A 22279-nucleotide genomic window follows, 5' to 3' on the forward strand; every position below is an offset into this window, starting at 1 on the left:
AGCTGAAGAGATTCCAGCTCTTATATCATAATTTTTTATTAGATATAACTCGTGAAGCTTTCGCGCTACAAGAAACAAACCTGGCGGGGCTCTTGGTTATAAAAAGTTCAATGCCCAGCCTTAGTAAATATTGCGATGAAGTTCAGTTCCCAAATACATTTGGGATCATTATTCCATAAACTATATTCATATGCTGGAAAGGGTTCAAAGACAAGCCACGAAAATGGCCAGAGCACAGGGATCAATGAAACGTATAAAATCCTTACTGGTCACTATAATACTCTTGGAATTGAGAAGCTCTTTATTTTAAGTAAGAACTCACACTCTTCACGGATTCTCTATAGAACTTTCTTAGAAGCCGCGTAGTGGCTGACTGGAATAGGTTCCGGAACGTGCAATTAGTGCACCCTCTTTGACCAGGTTGGATAATTTCTCCAAATCCGCAATTATGCGCGCATCAGCTGCTAGTGTGTTTATTTACATAATAATAATAATAATGTATGGTAATGGACTTACCCATATCATCGATGAGTGGCGCCATCCGAAGAGTAACGCCAACAAGTAACAGACAAAGAAAGAGGAGTAGGCAAGCTGTCACCATGATGGTGTAGCGAGCTCGACGGGGCAGCTCATCGGGGTCCAATACCTAGATGTGAGACTTGTTTTTATGCGGATAAAAAAAACCGAATAACAATATAAAGCCTTAATGGAACGTTGAAGAGGCCCTACGTCTGGCTATACTCTCGGGGCGTAGTTCCGACTATTTAGGTAATCCACGCTTAAAAAAAACAAGAAAGCCTGAGTGAGCATAATGTACAGCCTTGGCTCCTACAATGAGTATTGTGAATGTTAGTTCTGGTTATATTATATTCTATATCTATTAGGTGATACAAAAGTAATTATTTTTAAACATTATCTCTAAAGTTCCTATGAAACTTTCAGAACTTCCGAAGGAACAGAAAGTGATTTATCAAAGCGCCACCTATTATTGTATTTGTGAAACAATACTTTGGTGCAATTTGTCGCGTTGTACAAGAAAGAGGTGTTTTAGAACATTTCTCTAGTTTTAGATAGATGGCGCTTAATGAAAAAAATGCTTATCGTTATGCTAAGTTCGACAATCTCTATTATTGAATGTTTTGCGATCAAAATTCTAATGTAAAAGCCATACAATTAGAGGAGATTGTACTTTTAAAAAATAGTCATTTAGCTTAGTGTTTTAACATTAAAAATCTTTTCTATAATGATATACCCTATTGTATTAAAAAAGGGATATAATTACGTGTATAACTTTCGCCTGTTCGTCAATAGCGGATACGAGAAGAGTCCTATGTTTCTTAGGCTTGTGTGCATGTGAGTGGTGACGTCTCCGCCTACGTCGTCTGCGCTCCATCTCATAACTCTCGGGACTGTGTATATCGCTGCAAAAAATACAAATATATACGTCACAACAGTACTGTTAATAAATTATTTATTTTTATTCACACGTTTATTTAAAATGGATGGAGGAAGCAGAGGATAAATCCAAATGGAAAGAACAGGAGGAGGGGTTTACCCAAAAGGGTGGACCCCTACAGCAGAACACGATGTAATGGAAATATCAATAACTAACGTAAACTGAGTGTATAACCAAACTAACACCCATATGATTTGTTATTTTTATAGTAAGGAATAAAAGTGGCTTTATTATTATTTTTTATTCATTACTTTAACTTCACAAATTACTTTTTTTTTATTTAGCAGTTTATTGATAAATTTCCCAATATCTATTATTATTCGAGAACTTTGTAGTATTTATGTAACTAATTTCAAACTTTACATCGTTTTCATGGTCTTATCGATTACAAAAGTAATCAAGAGGAAAGATTTGAATTTCATGTATTTTTGTAATGAATGAACTTTTAGAACGCATTATATCTGAGTAATGTAATTCCTAAATATTTTAAATAGTCCAGCCTATTCGAACCTACAAATGTTCGCTTTAGTCGCACGAAAGTGGTTTGACTTCGAGCTAAGTACAAGGTGAAAAAACTTTCAACGAAAGAAAAACTTAAACCAAACAATGCTGCCTAGTATGCGAAAACAGCTGAAATTAGGCTAAGACTCTTAACTAAGTTGGGTTTCGTCTAGGGTACGCAAAATAAAAACAAGTGTAGTAGAACCTCTAGTAGAACGAAACATATAATATAGTTTTCACTCAACTTTTGCAGAGGCCACAAATATAACAAAACCGAGCTACACGTATTCTGGATTTATGGCAAAATTAGTGTCAGAAATATTTTTGAATTCCATTTTAATAGTTGTACTTGTTTTAATGTTATATAAAATAACGACTGATCTTATAGCAACAGTGAAAGAGAAAATACCTTTAGCCTCCGATTATATCTTAAATTGGCTTAATAATATTTCAAATATTATAATTTGAGTGTGTTGAGTCATAGTACAAAAGTGAGGGTACGTATGTATGTATGTATGTGGGGTGTGCTCATGATGGAGTTGGTTTTCGCTCATTATAAGCATATTCCGCGATAGCTTAAACAAATGAAGGCTTAAATATTATTTGTTGTATGTCCGGTCTACGCGATACAAAATTGAGTCTTATTATTTCTGTTTATTTGTTGTAAATAAAATTTGCTGTAACAAAACATCTGATACCTAATTTAATGTTTTCTATGGCTTGTTTTGAAAAGACCTCAAAATGTTATTATTTCAATCAAAATCGAACTAAATAAACTTCATATTTTACATAAATCCCTGCACTGTTAGGCTAACAGCAAATTAGCAAAACGTATAATCACCTTTAAAATATATTGAAATTTTTGTATGTAGCAACACATTTCGCTTAAACGCGTAAAGAAATATTAAATTTATGTTTGTTTGTGTTATTATTTAATTCAATAATGTTCCCAACACGCCCTAGATTAAAATAATATTATTACAAGGCTTAGTGAAACAACGCGCTTGCTCACTCGCGGCTATACTACTTAACATCAAGAACCTCCTGCCCGTTATCCCAAGTTTTATGTAAAGAAATAACTTACCCATGATGAGTGTTAAGTTTCAGTTTCTTATGCTTCCTTTTAGGACCCTCATGTTCACACCAATGTCTGACTCCTCCGGCAGGGCTCTCTACCATGGACGCCTCATCTGAAATAAATGTATTTTTAAGAATAGAATATAATTATACTAAACAACAACCTATTCCGACTATATTATATTTACAGAATATTTCCATAATTCACCTATCTTAATTCATTATATAAAACGGTATAATCGCATTTAATAAGATAGATTATAATATAGTTTATTTACATACATTATAATTTATTTATTTCACATATTTCAGTTTTGAATACAATCTCTAAAGATCTTTCTAGAAACCTATTTACTCACTGGAGCGTAAAAGATATATTCATGTCACCTATAGGTAAAGTCTATTTTACAAAGGATCCGGATTACACGCTATTTCAAAGCAAGAACAGTTGTATATTATCCTTTCGGCCGGCTTTTTTATGAAGTATATAATATATAAATGAAATAGAGCAGTGTTGTCCTTGTAGCGACTCTCATATCTAAGGTTGTAGGCTGTGCATCAATGAACTTTCTTTCTATGTACGCATTTATCATTCGCTCAAACGGTGACGGAAAACATCGTGAGGAAACCAGCTTGCTCTAGACCCAAAAAGTCGAAGGCCTACTTGCCTGTTAGATTAACGAATGATCATGAAACAAATACAGAAATGTGAGGCCCAGACCTAAAAATGTTGTAGCGCCATTGATTTAGTTTTTTATCTATATAGATGCCATCGAGGTATATACGATCTATATAGATCTCTCAGGTCAAGAGGAGCAGGAAAGTGGAGCAACAAATTATTAAACTGATGCCCAAGGAAATATACTTTGGAAGGAAAATAGACCAGATTAATGAAACATCAGGTGGTACACGGCAGAAAGTGCCACAGTGAAGACAGAAATGGCGGGATTTGGAGGAGGCTTTTGCCAAAAAATAACAATGTATGTAGAAATTAATAACATGATAGAAATATAAAAGTATTTAGATGTAAAGTATACAAAATAAAATGCCACAATATTAGATCTGTATCAGAAATTAATAGCAAAATATCCTTCAAAACCAATTGAACGAAAAAAAACCAGATGGCCGTACGCAAAATGTACGTAAATATAAAAAAGAAACTATGATCCCTCGTTATATCTACTATCGCTAACTGCTAAATTTATTTTTCAGACATCAAAAATATGATTTTCGGGTTTTGTTGATTAGATTAAATTTCACACCCACGTTTCATCAAATATTATATGATAACTTTGAAAGCACAGATAACGCGAACACAATACAAATAATCCATTCAAATAAAACAATGCACAGATTTACGTTCCTCGAACTATCAAAATCGATTTATGATTGTTTAGTCCTCTTTGTCATATTATTAAGTTTATTACTCATATATAGGCAATTTAGTTGCATTACAGATGTAATATATAGATATAAGACCTTGTGTGTAAGACATAAGCAGTGCAGACACAATAATAAATTATATAATAGGCCACGGATAGTGAGATTAGATTCACAATAAGATAAACCCATTGATGCAAAGTTAAACTATATTTTATTCCGACAGCTCAACATTGGAAAGTCGTTGTAACTCAGCAATACCAAAGTTATCGATTTAATTCAAGCGGCTCGGGCAAATGATCACAATGGGCTATTTGACATATTTTAAAAACTTTCAGACTTGTTTAGTAACCTACACAAATTATTACGTTAAAACGCTTCTTTAGGCTAGCTGGCGTCTCTACGATGTATTATGCCATATATTACTTTTCGATCAAAAACAACCTCCGGCGTAATGAAAATCCAAGTTAGTATTAAAATAAGACACGCTTAGGCATTATTTACTGGTAAGCCACGTATCGTCGATTCGAGTGACCTGTGATCGATATTATTATTTACAAGTAATTTTACTCCATAAGGCTGTTTAATACGGAATACTCAACAACACTTTATTTTTCATTCTGTCGAATAATGAAACCAGCTATTCAAGTTTTTTCGTCTTTACTAGCAATCCATAGCATGTATATTTGTATACAATGAGTAGCGCATTACTGAATTCCATAATCAAGATTCATATATAGTCATACATATTCAAGAAAACGGAGGCAGTTGAAGACTTAGATTATCATTTATAAATATACTATATAGTTCAGAAATAAGGAGGTAACCAGTTGGTCCTGTATGTATATATCTGTTGGAATGGAAAAAAAATTGAATATGATATACAGGTGTAGGATTGTGATAAATTTCGTTAGTGTGTTCGTTCACAATTTTCACGAAAACTAAAAATCATATTGGGAAAAGTCCATGTTTCATAAAAATCGGTTCATTAGTTTCTGAGAGATTTTTCATTAGTTTTTGGCTGATATGCATAAACTAGACATAAATGAACCAATTAGCACTGTGTGAGTGCTAGCTACTTTGCTTTCATACGGGAGTATGGCAATTTACAGTTTGCAAAGCTTTGGATTTCGTTTTAAACTACTAATTAAATATGTAACACATTATATCTAGAGCTCTACATCTAGAGCCGTATTGGCCAAGAAACTTCATCTTGTGAACCTCATGCTTGAGAAGTTTAATCTCCGGCTGTACACTAATGGACTTTCGGTCTGTGTGTGCATCTAACATTCTCTAGAACGAAGAAGGAAAACATCGACAGGAATCCGGCATGTGACAAATCCAAGAATCGACGATGACGAACTCTGTTTTAGACAGAAAGCTACTTATCCATTAAATAAAAATGATCAAAGAAACTTCCTCTTACATGTATAATGAAATTTAAGGCTACAGGGCTTTGTGCTGTATAAACCGAAGACAGTTTTGATGCTTTTGAATATAGCTTATTTCGATGGAATAACATTATGTGTTTTTCGAAAGATACCATGACATCACAGGATTCGATTGCGGACGCAACATAGATTAAAATTACATTTCTAATCTGTTTGCCTAATAAGCTGTCTCGTGCCACCGTATACAGGGAAATTTATTTTACAGTTGAGCTATTCTAGGAAGACATATATCGGAGATCTAAAAAACACGCAGGAATTCCATGGCCGATAAAGCTGGTGCAAAATTGTTTCGCCAGTTTTATTTTTTACATTGTCATGTATTTTTCAAGGTGTCAAGAGGAGAGGAGTCTATTTACCGTCAGGCAGATGGTCCCGTAACAGCAGAAGTAGAGGATGTGTGCGAGCGCGCCGTCTCGCATGCTCCGCGTGAAGTGCGCGTGACTTCCGCTCTACTAGCGCGACGAGTACAGCCTCCAGACGCGCCGCACCTGATTCCTCCGTCCACACCGCTTTGTCGACCGTCTATAAACCAAAAAAGTACGTCTTAATATAATCGAATATAAAATGTTTTGATAATGAAGATCCTTTTAGTTTTCATGTGACGAAAACTAGATTAAAAAATGTCAGTAAAAATCCTGTATAATTTATATTATATGATTATCTACTTATATTTAAAAAAGAACCTTCCGTGTGCGTGTGTTAAAAAATTAGGTGTACTGCATTTTAACCTCTACACCTGACCTAAATTTTTATCGAAGTTTTTTATTACTGTACGTGGGTAACACTGAAAATGTTTAGAACGGGCCAGTTAGAAACATTACTTATGAAAAAAAAATTTTCAATTTCAATTTAAGAACTCTTTGTGTATCCTAATGTGCTATATTGCATTCATTTGTCATTTGTTTTTGCGAATTGGCGGCAAATCTAAAACTCTTGTTACACGTGAAAACGAGGCTAAGGCGTTGTGGGCTTACTCAACAACAAAGCTACGATAGGGTGCGCATTTCTTAATAAAACTCCATCTCGTGCCACTATTTACAATTGCAATTTCAATGATGATCCGCGTGAGGGACGTCCTTTAATAGCGACTACTGAAGATAACATCAGTGCTGTGCGATGTATGATAGAGGAAGATAAGAGAGTAACCTATCAGCAGATACGGGCAAGCCTAGACATTGGTATGAGTCAAGTTCAAAAAATATTACACAAACATTTAGGCGTCAGGATGCTTGTACCAGATGGATTCCCCATACTTTAACCAACGACAGGAAACACCTTCGCATGGATTGGTGAATATTTGACTTTGGCAGAGCTCAGGCTCAGACTCCAGATAATGAATCATCCGCCATACAGTTCTGACCTGGCGACCCTGTGACTTTCATCTATACCCAAGAACCAACTAAATAAAATTTGAGGTATTCACTTTACGAGTCCTGAAAATGCGGTAAAGGCGTACGAAAATGCCGTAGAAGAGACCCCTAAGAAAGAATGGGCCAACTGTTTTTTCTCAGTCGTTCCATCGAATGCAACGATGTGTAGAACTCAGATTACTTCGTAAAACAATAAAAGTATTGGAAACTTTCTACGTCAAGCCAATTTCATTTTCTTAAAATTATCAGTGTTACCTTGGTAGTATAACGTATTATCAGCCCCTTTGCGAAATAAATAATCAGGTTTACGTCAAAATCCTCAGCTACCACTGTCGTCCAAAAAAACGCGAAATCATTCCTCAACTATCAAATAATCGATTAAGAAGCCCGAGGCACACAATGCCTACTAATGATGTATTATACTAGCTTCTCTTTGCTGCTTAACCAGTTTTATTACTCCTTAATGCTGAATGTATCAGAATTGGACAATTAACTTTATAATATAATATATATCACGCAATTTTCCTTCAGCACTGTTTAAATTCTGAAGGCAACTTTCATCTTTAAGTTAAAAAGACCCAATTTTAGTTATTCAATGAATTCTGAAATCGAAATAATAGAAATCCGAAAAAATTTAATGGTACCGCCGCAATCAACACGGTAAACTCGAATTCGATTTTCAGCTTTTCTAGCTTTGCTTTTCTACGTATATATATGTATGGCTGTGGTTATGGAACTTTCAACATAATAATTTATAACAAAATTATTAATTACAAGCAAATAATTTAGTTATATCAATTATAAAAATCGGGTGGGACTGTAACTCTAGTGGGTCTCGAACTCATTTTGCATGTTTCTTTAATTATGTTTCCTGTTTCACACGATGTTTATTTTCGTCTAAAATATTTATTCGTAACATAGAAAGAAAAATCCATTGGTGCAATGATGGGATTTAACGCACATCCTCAAAACAAATCAAAATATAATTTATAGCTAATTGAATGTATACTTATGAACGTCAGTAAAAAAGCACTACAGTCACATTCACTGTCCGTTCTCAAATTTTAAGGCGTAGAAACTCGTCAGTCTTTTGAATTTTTGATAGGTTTTTTTTGATTGTAAGGGATAACAGTCGTACGTTAAAGACAGTTGCAATATTATGATATTAAAAGTACTACTACTATTATACTATAATTAAAAGTAAAACTCATTATGGATGAGGTTTGAATAAAAAATACTAGAATTTTAAACAGAATACATGTATTTGTACAATTCGAATGGTAAAGTTACAAAGCCGTATAAAAAACTACGTAAATGAAGCCTCCATTTGTTGTTATTGTTGTGGTACACTATATATGTAACAAAGGGATGACTAGAGCTTAACTCTTAGCAACTAAACGCCAATTGAGATCTTATAGACGAACACGACGACCAACTTTAGTTACGCAGTTGAGTAAATGTTATGAACTTTTCCTATATAAAGTTAATAAACTTATCTTTGTCTAAACTAGTTCTAGTTTAGATCCCCGTGATCACAGAGGCATGAGGCATTGCAATTTCATGTTTTAACGGAAGTAATGTGCCTTTTTTGATCGTAACACCGTTAAATAAGAAAGAAAATAGCCACGTATAGAGCTAGCTAGGCATAGATGTAGCGTACTAATGTTAATGCTTGTCGGTAATGAATTGTCATTTGTTTTCTTAAAATTTATGTAACCTACAAAAATACATTGGTATAAATAATAATAACAATAAGCGTGTTCAATACACAATTAAATTAGGTACATAATATACATAAATTTATTTAGAATACAATGCTATCTATTTACCACACTATGAACCACAAAAATATGATATGAGCAATATATGATAACGTTAAAATAAAATTTATATGAATTCTATTGTTAAGATTCTATTCCAAATAATAAATTCAACGTAGTAACGCCATTCAAGATTTATTATACTTTATGTGGGTTATTTCAATAGACTATTCATGTTAAAAAGTTTTTAAAGAAACGTGTAAATTTTAGATTGCGAGTGAAATTACAAAAGCGACTTCGAAGTCTTTCAAACGACAGATTTGCCTTTTATTTTAAATCATCCGCTTTGTACTTAAGCTTTTAAATAAGCTTACAGATTAAAGAGTATAAGATTTATTTAATTTTACTAGATTTTCAGTTATGATGCCAACAATATGGCAATTAAAAAGTATCACTACCACAGTAGTAATATACTTCGTATGTTGCTTAAAACAATAAAAACACAGTCAGACAAACATACACACACAACATACAAACACATACACACGATTACACATACATACATTCCTTAAATATAATCATTTAGTTAATATTGCAACCTATTATAATAATAAATGTTTATTCAGCATAAATTTAGACTACTTTTTAAGACCTTCTGGTGATACGAAGTGGTTAAATCCTGACGATACGGGTACTCTTACATTTCACAGGCATCAGTCTCACACTAACAAGTATTTCCCTCAATAGAAAAAAGAAAATAACTGTTGCTTTATTTTGTGCATGAGTTGAAAATGGGATGGTGACTTAAAAATATTATACTTTAAAGGTGGAACCCGCCCTACGAAAAAGAGTCTGATACACAGAAGATAAATAGAGTGAAATAAGCGGAATAACCTCATTTGTAGTTTTATTAATATAAGCTTTCTTTTATGATTTAAGTATTTCTTAAACTTTAAAAAGATATTATTATTATTAGGTATATATAGGTATTACATGCAGCTGGGTTACATCATCGGACGTACGAAATTCCACCTGTATCACCTGGTTCCTAACTAAGCGTTTTTTATGACAGTTTTGCCGCGCACCATCACTATTTGCAAACAGCACCCATGTATTTCCCAGCCAATTCGACTTAGGTTCATTCAAGAAAAGAGTGTACCAATTCTAAAAAGACCGGCCACACACTTGCGAGCAATATGAGTGCCGATGGGCGTCAGTATCACTTAACATCACCCGTATGCCACGTTAAAAATAAATTGATATGCCGCCGGCAAAAAACGATTCGGTATCAAAAGCTGTTGAAAAGTTTATTTTTACATCACTGTCCCATTAATTAATCCGTCCCATAGGACTTTTACTTACATCGGTCGACTGCTGGCGCATGATGAGCCCGCGGCCGGCCCATAAGGCGGATCATCGCCTCGCCCCTATTGGCTCCCAGCATACATCTGGAAAAAAATAGGCCGAATTTTATTAGTGATGATTTAAATTCCAATATTGCCAACATACTCGTTCCATTACAAATTTTGTATGACCTCCCTCATGTTACATAGATACCTACGTAAAGTTTTAAATTCGTAAGGCCAGCACAAACAGAAAAACGCACTGCGCTAAAAATCTAAATCTAAGTGCCCAGTAAAGTTTACAAGTGACACTAAAGTCCTGACTAACTGAACCGTTAAAAACTCGCTGAACATTGACCGTAGAAGTATATTTTTCACCGCATTGCAGAGATATACACGGAGCTTGGTATATTAATAATTTGGAGGTTTATCCAATATGCAAACAATCTCACTGACCAGTTGAGATTCATTTGCATGAAAATGACTGTAAACTGCTAGCCGAGTCCTGAAAAATCCAATTTACACCGTTTTTATTTCGCAAATTCTGAGGTTAACAAAGCACGGAAGCATTTTATACGTAATGTGCTTTTATGAAACCTTTTGAAAGCACCGGTAATTTTATGGCGTTTGAAATCTATAATTTTATAATTCGTATAGATATTTTATAATTTACGACTAGTATTACTAATTTAAATAGTTTAAATAGTTATCTTGATGATATAATATATTTTAGTGCCGCTGCTAATATTATGGTCACCATTTGGTCAATACTATAACCACGATTCAAATTATATAATATCGCCACTAGAGGGTGATTACTTACTTTGAAGTTTACAAAAATAATAGTGTCTTTCACAAATCATCTAAAAATTTGTTCATTTTTATTGTGGAACCAGCTGCCCACCGAAGTATTTCCGAACCAATTGGACATAGGGTCTTTAAAAAAAAAGAGAAATAATTCTTAAAAGGCCTTCTACGCACTTGCGAGCCTTCTAGAATTGAGAGTGTCAATGGGCGGTATTACTAAAGCCTCCTACCGGGTCGTTCTATAAAAAAATATTTTTAAGAATTGGAATGTGTACATACATGTTGAAGTTATACATAAAGAACATTTGCGGTTATGTGAAAACTGTCTTCATTTTTAGGACTGTACTAGTAACGATCGTAATCGGTGTATATTTAAAAAATTCAATTGTATAAAATGCGTTTTAATATCACAATGTTACTTTGTTGACAGTGGCATGCGGTCTAGAAACCTCGCAACAGTTTATGAATATTCATAATAAATAATTGTTAAATTGTAGTAACAGAATGTGTTTTAGTCCACGAAGTATATTTTTAAATGTATATCCATTGTTACAACCCTAGATAGGCCAGCAATGACATTAATAATTCCACTTCGTAAATCGATAACAATTAAGGTATTTTTGTCTTCAAGTCTGGCCAAACTTTTATTTATTGCAAGTGTCATTTAGCGCATAGTACATTTAAAAAAACCCTATAAAATAAGATTTATACACAAAGTTTAGTGAACATTTTGAATCTCATGTGAACTCTTTTAATGCATTATTTGTTTTTTAGATTAAAATAAACGACCATACCGTATCATTTGAAATATTATTTTATATATTACACTTCGAAATGGGGTAAAGGGGTCTCAATATGTCGGTAAGTATAGGTATTATATTAGAAAACTTTCACATCCTTAAACTAACGTTTAAATTAAACTCACGATAATTTACGGTGGAAAAGAATTGTCTCAAATATTTTCTTAAGAAATTGGTAATAAGAATTCCAATAACTTGCAAGGAATAGTTATATTTAAACGACAATCAACATAGCCTAAAGGGCATGGTTCAGCATTGTACTAACCGTTTATGTTATATATCGTATATGAAAATAATTTTGCTACTTAAAGCTATTGTAATATGATCGATCACGGGAAATTTGTTATATAAATAAAAAATAACGGCTTTACAGAAAATCTTAAGAAAAATTAATTAGGAGAAGAAAACAGCAAATTTTACAACGGACCACCTCCACGAGGTAACTCTTGATTATATTTATAATCAAATACTATTCGCAAACCAAAATGACCATAAATCAAAACCGATATAAAATTACGTGTTATGGCGAGACGTGTCTATGTCCTAATTTGTTTTTTGTGTAATTTATGGTATTTATGTAAGAGATCGAATATTTTATTTTGAGACGCTGTACCAGAACTTAAGGGTAAGATTCGAGACTTACCACGAACTCTGTCCAAAACCCAATTTTGGAAATACGGGTCGTACTTGCTCTAGTCTCTAAATCTTACTCTAAGAGAGACTTAACGTTCAGTAGGATTAGTGTCGTTTGAATCCAATTCAATTGGTGCAGAACTCGACACTATTTCTAACACTACACGAAAAAATGCCGCAAAATCGAATATGTTTAATATATTTAAAAGTTATAAACGCTTTTTGGAAAACCTACAATTCAGTATACTAGTAGATCTACTATTGATTGACTGAAAAAGTATAATTAAATCTAACAGTCGTATTGAAATGTTTCTAACACTGCTCCGTAATAGGATGAAAATGATCTCCTACATATTTTTGAGCTATAACAAATACGCGCGATAATTTTCATTGTATTATATTTACGCGATATTTGGGTATAGATATATAGCGTTGGGTATATACCGTTAATTCTAACTGTAATCGTGGGCAGAAGATAGCTATAAAAAACCTCATTAAACAAGGAGAAAATGAATTCAGTTCTCATAAATGGTAATATCCTTCCGGCGTATACGATCTCACGGGACGAGCGTGCATACGTTTCATTTTATACCAGTAAATACTTTATTCACCATATTTCATCCTTTATTTAATCTTTGTTTAGAAAACGTGCAAAAGAAGAAATCGGAGAATTCTTTTCAGCTTTTAGAATGAGGCTTACATCGAGACATGTTTATTACATCTTTTGTTTAGATGTGTTATTTTCGTATCATGGCAAATTACATTAGTAATAAAAAATGTATTCCATTCCCACAAACACTTAGTTATAACGCTCTAGGTCAAATATACAATATTTTATAACAAAATTTAGTCAAACTGAATCGGGTGTCGTCATCTATAAATAGTACTATAAATGTAGTATAGGAAATCTGTGCACTTAAAAAAATAATTAATTAATTTTATTTGAAGAAATTTTATTTACTTTTTAGAACGTTATTAATGAATTAATACAAAAATTGGTTATTATTTTATTTCGTAATCTTACGCTAGCAAAAATTATATGTAATACATAACATTTACCTAACAAAAGTTCAAAAATTTACAATAGGAAACAAACAATTAAAATTAAATACATTTAACAGGGGAATAGTCAATGCATGCAATAGGGACATTCGCAATTACAACCTCCATCGGAACCTTAATGTAGAGGACGTCACCACATTAATAAAAAATACTGCTGGAGCACACGAACATAGGCTCCACCATCACGTGAATATCGAGGCTATTCAACTCCTTGACACCACGAGTGAGAAGATTGAAAAGGACAAAACCACATGAACTAGTGAATTAGTGTTAGTGTACTTTAATATTAAGTGCTAAACAGTGAATTTAAAAAAATTGAACATAAGAACAGAGTGTCTTTCCTTTAATAGAGACTATAAGTAGTGTTGTTGGACACTTACTTATGATAACAATCCTTTTTATTAAATTAGGTTAGACTTAAATTACTTATTAGTCTTAAGTATGGCTAGATCGTAATGTTCCATGATGTCGTAGTAAGACACATGTATATAATTGTCTGTTGGTGTAAAAGTGAGGGTAAGTACATGAAGGTGTGTATGTGGGGTATGCTCATGACTCAGGTGATTTTGCGCTATGGATATTCTTAATACTCCTTTTAACCATATTCCGCTATAGCTTATACAAGTCGTTGTATGTCCGGACTGCGCGATACAATACTATGTTTTTTTGCATAGTAAGTGTTGATGTGAAAAACAAAGGACGATTACGAGTCTAGTAGCCAGGAAAAAGGAAGGACAATTAAAAGAAGTGAGCTGCAAATAATTTTATAACAGTTGATGTCACCTAGTAGCAACAAGTCGTGTTGTTTTTGTCGACATATCAATTTTAAAATTAGTTAGTTAACATTTCTTAAAATGAGTATTACTTGTGTTATTACAAAATATAAAAATTAAGTAGGTTTGTTTAACGGTCTAGTTTTTACCCCCTTTAGGATTAAAGCATCATCCATATTTTGCCGTTTCTTTTTATTTACTTTCTCTCTGATTTCTCAGATCTAATTGTTTTGATGACGTGCATAATTTTACTGTGACGTGGAGCGCCTTTTTGTTTTTTCATATGTAATGAAGGGTGGTGTTCTCTATCCCCACGGGGACCAGGCGGATTGGGAAGTTTTAGACCTTACATAGGATCTTTGTAAGTTATATGAATCCTAATTATGAATGTTCTGCAGTTGCTCGCGACACAGTTAGATTTAAATCTTATGTACACTTGACCTTAGTAAATATATGCTTTCATATTTTAATATTCGTTAATATGAAAAACACAGTAAAAGGAAAGTACCATAACATCACTTCATTTTAAGTGCAACAGTAATTAATATGCCCGCTACGAAACAACGAGTTCATGGACAGATTTGTTATACATGGTTTTTTGTTTTATGTATTTTTTTACCTGACAATTATTTCTACATCTCTCTCGTTAAAAGTTAAAAGTGGTAAAAGGATGTGGCCGGTTGGCATATTAGGTATGTACCTAATATGTCAAACTTCAAACAAACAATTTCAAGTAATCTATGTAGATTACTAGAAATCGTTTCATTCAAAGTCATATGCTTTTAAACAAACTAGCGGACCTGACAGACGTTGTCCTGTCTTAAATATGAATATTGATTTCGAATTGGTATAATTAACTAAAAAAATATTTCAGAAACAAAGTGTTTATTATTCTAATGCTTTGTGATATACAACATTATTTGTTTGTTTTTCTGGCCGCATTCTGTCAATGTTTTGACAACCGGTATAAGGTTACATCAAAAAAGTTTGAATTGTGAAAGCGTTATTTACTGAAAAAAAAATTGCTATCAGTCAGGATTACTTAATATGTGGTTAAGTATTCTTAAATTTTCTAATTTTCCCTACAATTTTTTTTTATTTCATAAGAACCTTCTCTTGACAATAACAAATACAACAAAACAAGAATTAGCAAAATCGGTCCAGCCGTTCATGCGTGATGCCGTGACCAAGGGAAATAGGGATTCATTTTTATATATATATATTGATTGCGGTCTGACAACCTGGCGGCTTTTTAAGCTTTGTGAATTACGCAGATATCAATTTCTAGTATTAAAACTTTTTTAAAATAAGAATTATAGAGATGCCAAACAATATTTATAATATAACTTATATATTACCTTAAACTTCCAACAAAATTTAATACTACCTAAAAAATAACAACATCTTACATTCCTCTCTGCGAAAATAAGTGAATAATTGAAAGATAAGGAAAATCGGAAAATGTTTAACTATTAAAATTGGAATTAATATAGAGTTACAAATTCTATAAAACTAGTTTTTTTTCTCATGTATTGTTGCTGAAACATTATAATTATGTTAGTACTAAAAAACTCTAAGAAAAAAAATATATAAAAATTTCAATTAATATTGCCCACTTCTAATGCGAATAATGTATAAGAACCATTGATGGAAAAAGTTAAGCATTGAAATAGGTATGACGGAAACTTGAAAAAAAAATCTACTAACATGAAGGTTTTATATTAATATTTCTCTTTAACATTTAATACGACTTCATTTTTTAAACTTACATCCCGCAAGAGAAATGAACTGATTGTTAAAAAGTAATTAAAAACTTCAGCGTTTAACGCAGAAATTTTTCAGGTTAAATTTTAAATTACAGTCACGAATTTTTAAAGAAAACTATTTATTTGAAAGAATAATTGATAAGTAAAAACTATTTTCGTATAACAATATTTGAAAACAATCGGAATTGTGTTCTTTTTTCAAATAACACTGAGTTTTACTTATGTTCACTTGCCGAGAGAGAAAAGCATCTCTTATCTGTTTGAAAGTAACACTTGGGCCCAATAAATTGACTCGCCGTTACGAGCAGGCACAATATTGCTGGAACTTTTGATTAAATCACACTTTTATCTTTCATCGGGCAAAGGTTTGCCAACGGTCGGTCCTCTATATTGAATCACGTTTTTCAGTGCGACTAACTTTGCGCCTCGTGAATTTTGATAGCGTTTAATTTTCAGGTGTCAATTAAAAGTTTGATTTTTAATGATGTCGAGTTTAATTCTTTATTATACTTTAAAGAATTTAAGGTACTATTTTACACGCCTTTACTGTTACCTGCTAAGGTAATCCAAACCAAACCTAAAACAATCCAAACCTTATAGTCGCTAGTCATTTCTACCTGTGTTGGAGATATACACAAATAAACTTTCAGCTTGTTGCAAAATAACGAAACTAAACTTGGCATAGATGTAAATAATCAACAAATTGATACCTTTACCACTAATGTTTTGATCAACTGGGACAAAATACTGGACAGTCTATTTACCTCAATTACTTTGGTATACCACAAATCAAGGCAGAAATAGAAGGGTCGTTACAACAAATAGCTTTCGGAACCATCCAATGCCATAAAAAGTTGTCGTAAATTTGCGCTTAACGTACAAACATTGCTATTCACGAACTAGGACAGTAAACAAATTCGTTTCGAATCTTGTGATTCTAGTATAAACAATATAACAATGCTGCTTTTGTATTTAATAGAGATTTTAAAATATAGGCTATAGTATATGATAGAAGCAATGTTGGTCTAGCGGCTCTAGCGTGCGACTCTCAACCCTGAGGTCGAGGGTTCGATCCCCGGCTGTGCACCAATGGATGTGCGCATTTAACATTCGCTCGAACGGTGAAGAAAAATATTGTAGGGAAACTCTTTTGTCTTAGATCAAATAGTCGACGGGGTGTGTTAGGCACAGGAGGCTGATCACCTCTTAGACAAATGATCATGAAACAGAGAGAAATCTGAGGCCCAGACCTAAATAGGTTGTAGCGCCACTGATTTATTTTTATTTTATAGAATATGATGTACTAATTAATTTTATGTTTTCCTAAACTGTTTTAATACAACTATTTTTTTTCCGTATCGAATTTCAACAAGGTATGATTCAGCTTACTTCTACATCATTGCTATATGTTAAATAATATATGTACTTTGGTTTTTATGTTTATTCACCGTCAGATATGATATTTAGAAAACATGATCAATCTAAACTTGTCCTTCCAAGAGAGTTTAAATAAAAGGATTGGAGTTTTAACTTTTAAAAACATTCAATTCGATAAACACATTGATGGATGGATTAAAAGAATTCAACCAATGAAATTAAAAATCATCGGAGTTCCCATTTATATATATTCAATTAATAATTATTCTTACCGATTGTCAATATATTTCAGGAATAATAGTATTTGCAATTTAAGGAGATACAGAACTCCTTACGACGCTTAATCCAAGAAGAGGCCTGCTTGTATACCTCGGTATACTGCCTGTCTATATCTGTAAGGACTGTCAAGCAGTACTCGCTGAACCCCTTTTCATGCAATCTATGATTTAAAGCATAAACATTCCCAGATCGTTGTAAAAGCAGCTAAGTGGATCATTATAGGCCTCTGGCAATTTAGTCAACGCCAGCAAAGGTAATGGAGTCAGCGCTTCATAAGCCAGCGAGCAGCTAAGCTCTCTACTCTCTGACTACCAACACGGATGGATGAATGGATTTCGAGCACCAATAAATAACACGAACAATTTATTGCGCTTTTTGACTACATACAAAAAGTGTTTGACATGGACATAGACAAAGTATCTGATGTAAAATCTTGCAGAAATTAACAAATAGGTTGCACCGTCTCATTGACCGCTTAAACCAAAGTTTATTACAAGTTACGTGACGGATAGAGTGCACTAGATACAATGAATATGCTGGAATTAAATCTAAAAGATACTCGGTTTGGCCCGTGTCAGAAATTTGGGACTATTAGAATTTTTGTTTATGGTTAAATACTGGTGGGGCAGAAAATGCAAAACGTTTTCTATTTGCAGACGATAGCAAATTATCGATGCCAATAAATAGCGGCCGAGATTGTTTACAATTGCAGGAGAAAATTGATCGGGTGCAAGAAAAATCGGCTGCAATTCTCGACCAGATTACGGGCAATTTTTCAATTTTACAGGAGATTCTCAATAATTATTACATAGTAGCGGAACACCTAAAAAAGTCAAAGACATATATATTTTCTGGGCAACATAATTTTTATTTTAAATAGCTTATAGGAATTAAGGGTTTATTTTTTGTACGGCCAAATATAAAACCGACAATATCATTGTATTATCCAAGTAGCTGTTTGCGATGTTACTTGATTTGGGTCCCACAAGATAAGAAATAGTGTCTAGTCTCGACTTAAAAAAAAATATACCTGATTGATTTATATTTTACTTTGTTATTTATCCAACATTGTTTGTCTTGGGTATGGATATAACCAGTACTATATTTTTTGATGCCCTTAGAAGTAGGGTACAAATGCAGAATTTTTTGAGAGACTGGTTACAAGTGCAAATCATACTCAGTGTGTTTCGCGGTCGCAATTACAATCAGTGCCGCGTACAATTTTTTAGAAGCACCATCTTGCACGTCTTGCGGACCCTTGCCTATTGCATGTGAGACTGATCCATTCAAGTGACTGAATTCAAGAGGATCGCATAATTAAGTTTTAGCACAAATGTTTTCTTGTTTTGTTTATATGCGGTATTATGTTCTTAGTTTAATTTGTGCATTTATAAGTTTTCTATTGCATTAAGTTACTGTAAGACTAGTAAATATAAAAATAAATCAATAAAATTATTTAAATATTTTTGTGGGTTTTTACAATGGGTTTGATGCGGCTATCATATGAAGGTACTTAAATAATAAGAAAATAGCAAGCCTCGTGGCAATGTGGGTGTCCATGGGCGGCGGGGCGGTATCATTTAACATCAGGTGAGCGTCTTGCCCGTTTGCCTGCTGTTATATTTTATATAATCCTAAATTTATATATATATATATATATATATATATATATAAATAAAGATATTAATAAATAATATAATTAATTAATTTAATATATATATATATCCTTTAATTTTATATATATATACATATATAAATTTAGAATTGCAATCTATACTTATTTAACGAAAAATTATATATTTTAATATTAAAATCGGTATTAATATTAATATTGACAAAATTCTCACCACTATCTGTAAATGTTTTTACACCAATTGGTTGTTTTTTCTTACTTTACTTATTGACCCTTATTTACTAGCATAGCTCAATTGATAATAGAAACCTGAAGACATCCACTAGAGTAACCAATCTAGGTAATGACAATCGACGCATCGTTAATATACCAATCACAGGCGCTCAGAATAAAGCAAGATTATTGACAGCGCTAATAGCGGACGTCGGACAATGTGGTTGGATTCCCGAGAGGAAGCTTGAAACTAGACCACGTTCACCGGAAACACGACCGCCCGAACCTGCGCTATTTCTCCTCGTAGCTTTACAGTGTTCGAAATTTAAACGTATGAGAATATTATGACTGACATTTCTGAAATATTTGTTTCTTTTTAAACATTTGTAGCAAGGGAAGCCTTTGGACTTTAATATAAGATACCAACTGTCTTATGCACACAGAAATGCGCAATGGATATATCTTCATTAATATAAGAGAAATAAGTAATAAAAGTTTTATACACAAGTACAAAGATATAGTTGATTAGTAGGACTATATTTTTTAATATATCAAGTCATGAATAATCATAACCGTAAGCGTACCTACCTAACAATAATAAGCGTAAAAAAATAAATTTACCGCTGGCTTAAACAAATATCTACTGTAATTCCAAATATGCTTTGTTAATTAGGTTAAAATCATAATAACTATTATTCTTTAACAAAGGAAAATTCGTCGGGTTTTATTTGTAGTTCTAAATTGAACTAGAATTTGCATTTATAAACATGAGATACATTTGAAACCAAATACCTGCTGTCTATAACTTTGACGTATGGCTTTGCATATATCAAACATATGCTTGTATTACGATCTGGACTCTGCTAGCCTAACCTATAGATTTTGATCCTGGTGTCGTATGATTGTCAATGAAGCAGAAATCTCTATACAAAACTTCAACGTATAGAAAACCTTTATCAAGTCTAAAGCAGAAAATGTGCGAGTGAAACTGCAATCAATAGCCAATTATATTGTTCGAATTTATAAAATGGGACAAGTACATACGAGGTTTTTGTCTTTACATGGAATATAAATTAGTATCTATTATTTCATTTGTAAGCTCTAACGTTTAAAACGTCCGTTTTCATGGCAACAGATTTATGAAGAACTCATACATAAAACTATGTATAACAGTGTACTTGCAACAATTTAGCGAGTATATATCTATCTAATTTTATCATAGTGTAAACAGTATTTGATTCAGGTTTTTATAAGGGGATTAGTATCGTAAATATAAGCCCTTAACGGGTCGGTTTTAAGTCTTTTTTCTGTAAAATAAACACAAAAACCGACCGTAAAAATGTCGGTACATTTGGAACTCCGTATAATAAGTTGAATGTACAAACTTGAATCGCTCAAGTTAACATCGCATTGTTTGTATTTCGTACTTAAAATATTATTCATAACAACAAATTGGGACATTCGTGGCTATGTCAAAAGTTATGTTTGTACTAGCCTTATTAAATCAAACGACTTCGTTATGTATACTTGAACCTACCCGTGCAACGGTCATGGTTATCGAGAATTCTCCACGTCACCGTCATAGTTTTCCGCTCTATAGTTACGGTTATAGTTAGTCCAATACACATGATAGTAGACAATATCCTGCACCTCACCAGAAACCCAGAAATGTTCAGCTAAATCAGTAAGTGAGTGTATCAGTGAGACTTTGTTTCAATATCTACATTGTTAAACATATAAATCTTGTTATCTCTGTTGATAATCGCAGTGAAATCTGTTGTAGCTTAAAATATAAAAGTACAGACAGCGAAACGCTTGTCTCTTTACGCTATATATATGTGAGTCTTACACATAAAAAATACACAACGAATTAACCGCATACGACATTAACTTCGAAGCAGTTTTATATCGGGTAAGATAATATATATTAAAATTGTCACCGGAATCCTCGTTTTACATACCTTCGTTCCAAAGACAAAGTAAATTGTCTCGCATCAAACAATTACAAACTTAGAAGAAAATCTTATTTAAAACCAATCGTATATGGGTATTGTCTCTAGTAAAAATGAGTGTGGCTATGATATAATTATCATTCTATAATTAGTTAGGCACTAGCTTCGACTTTGTCGATGTATAACCATGAGTTACTAAAGTCCTTCTCTAAGACCTATGTATGTAATGTACACTAGCATTGATTCAACATTAAACCTCTTCGCACATACTCCAAAGCCTATATGATTCCATAAACACCCAACAAATCAGAGTTTTAGCACTGTAATAAAAACGCCAAGAATTATTTTATATAGGATTTTCAAGTACCAAGTCCTGCCCGTAGCAATAAGATGTTACGTAATAAAATTCATACATATTCAGATACGTACGTGAAGACGAGGTTTAAGAGTATTCAGTATAGCCGACTCCACTAAAATATTTAGTACAGAGTGGATCCAAATCTCATCGTCGAAAGCGAGCTTTTGGTAAAAAAGAATATTAAGCGAATACGCATTTAGGCCTAAGGGACCTTTCAGAATATCAGACAGATTCTATCAACTTTTATTTCTTTCGTAGCGAACCTTTACCACGGTATTATTAGCTGCA

General features: G+C 32.9%; 1 protein-coding gene across 1 annotated transcript in view; it reads right to left on the reverse strand.

Moving 5' to 3' along the window:
- Nucleotides 1–22279, reverse strand: part of LOC123711791 — a 72419-nt gene that overhangs the window by 47716 nt on the left and 2424 nt on the right. Inside the window, exons 2-6 of the mRNA XM_045664597.1 lie at nucleotides 10358–10443; nucleotides 6222–6387; nucleotides 3042–3147; nucleotides 1283–1421; nucleotides 517–646 (exon numbers count right to left, since the gene is read on the reverse strand). Coding sequence (XP_045520553.1) covers nucleotides 517–646; nucleotides 1283–1421; nucleotides 3042–3147; nucleotides 6222–6387; nucleotides 10358–10378 — 562 coding nt within the window. The 5' untranslated portion in view covers nucleotides 10379–10443. The remainder of the gene's footprint in view (nucleotides 1–516; nucleotides 647–1282; nucleotides 1422–3041; nucleotides 3148–6221; nucleotides 6388–10357; nucleotides 10444–22279) is intronic.

Source organism: Pieris brassicae, chromosome 1 (genome assembly GCF_905147105.1).
Source record: "Pieris brassicae chromosome 1, ilPieBrab1.1, whole genome shotgun sequence".
NCBI lineage: Eukaryota > Metazoa > Arthropoda > Insecta > Lepidoptera > Pieridae > Pieris > Pieris brassicae.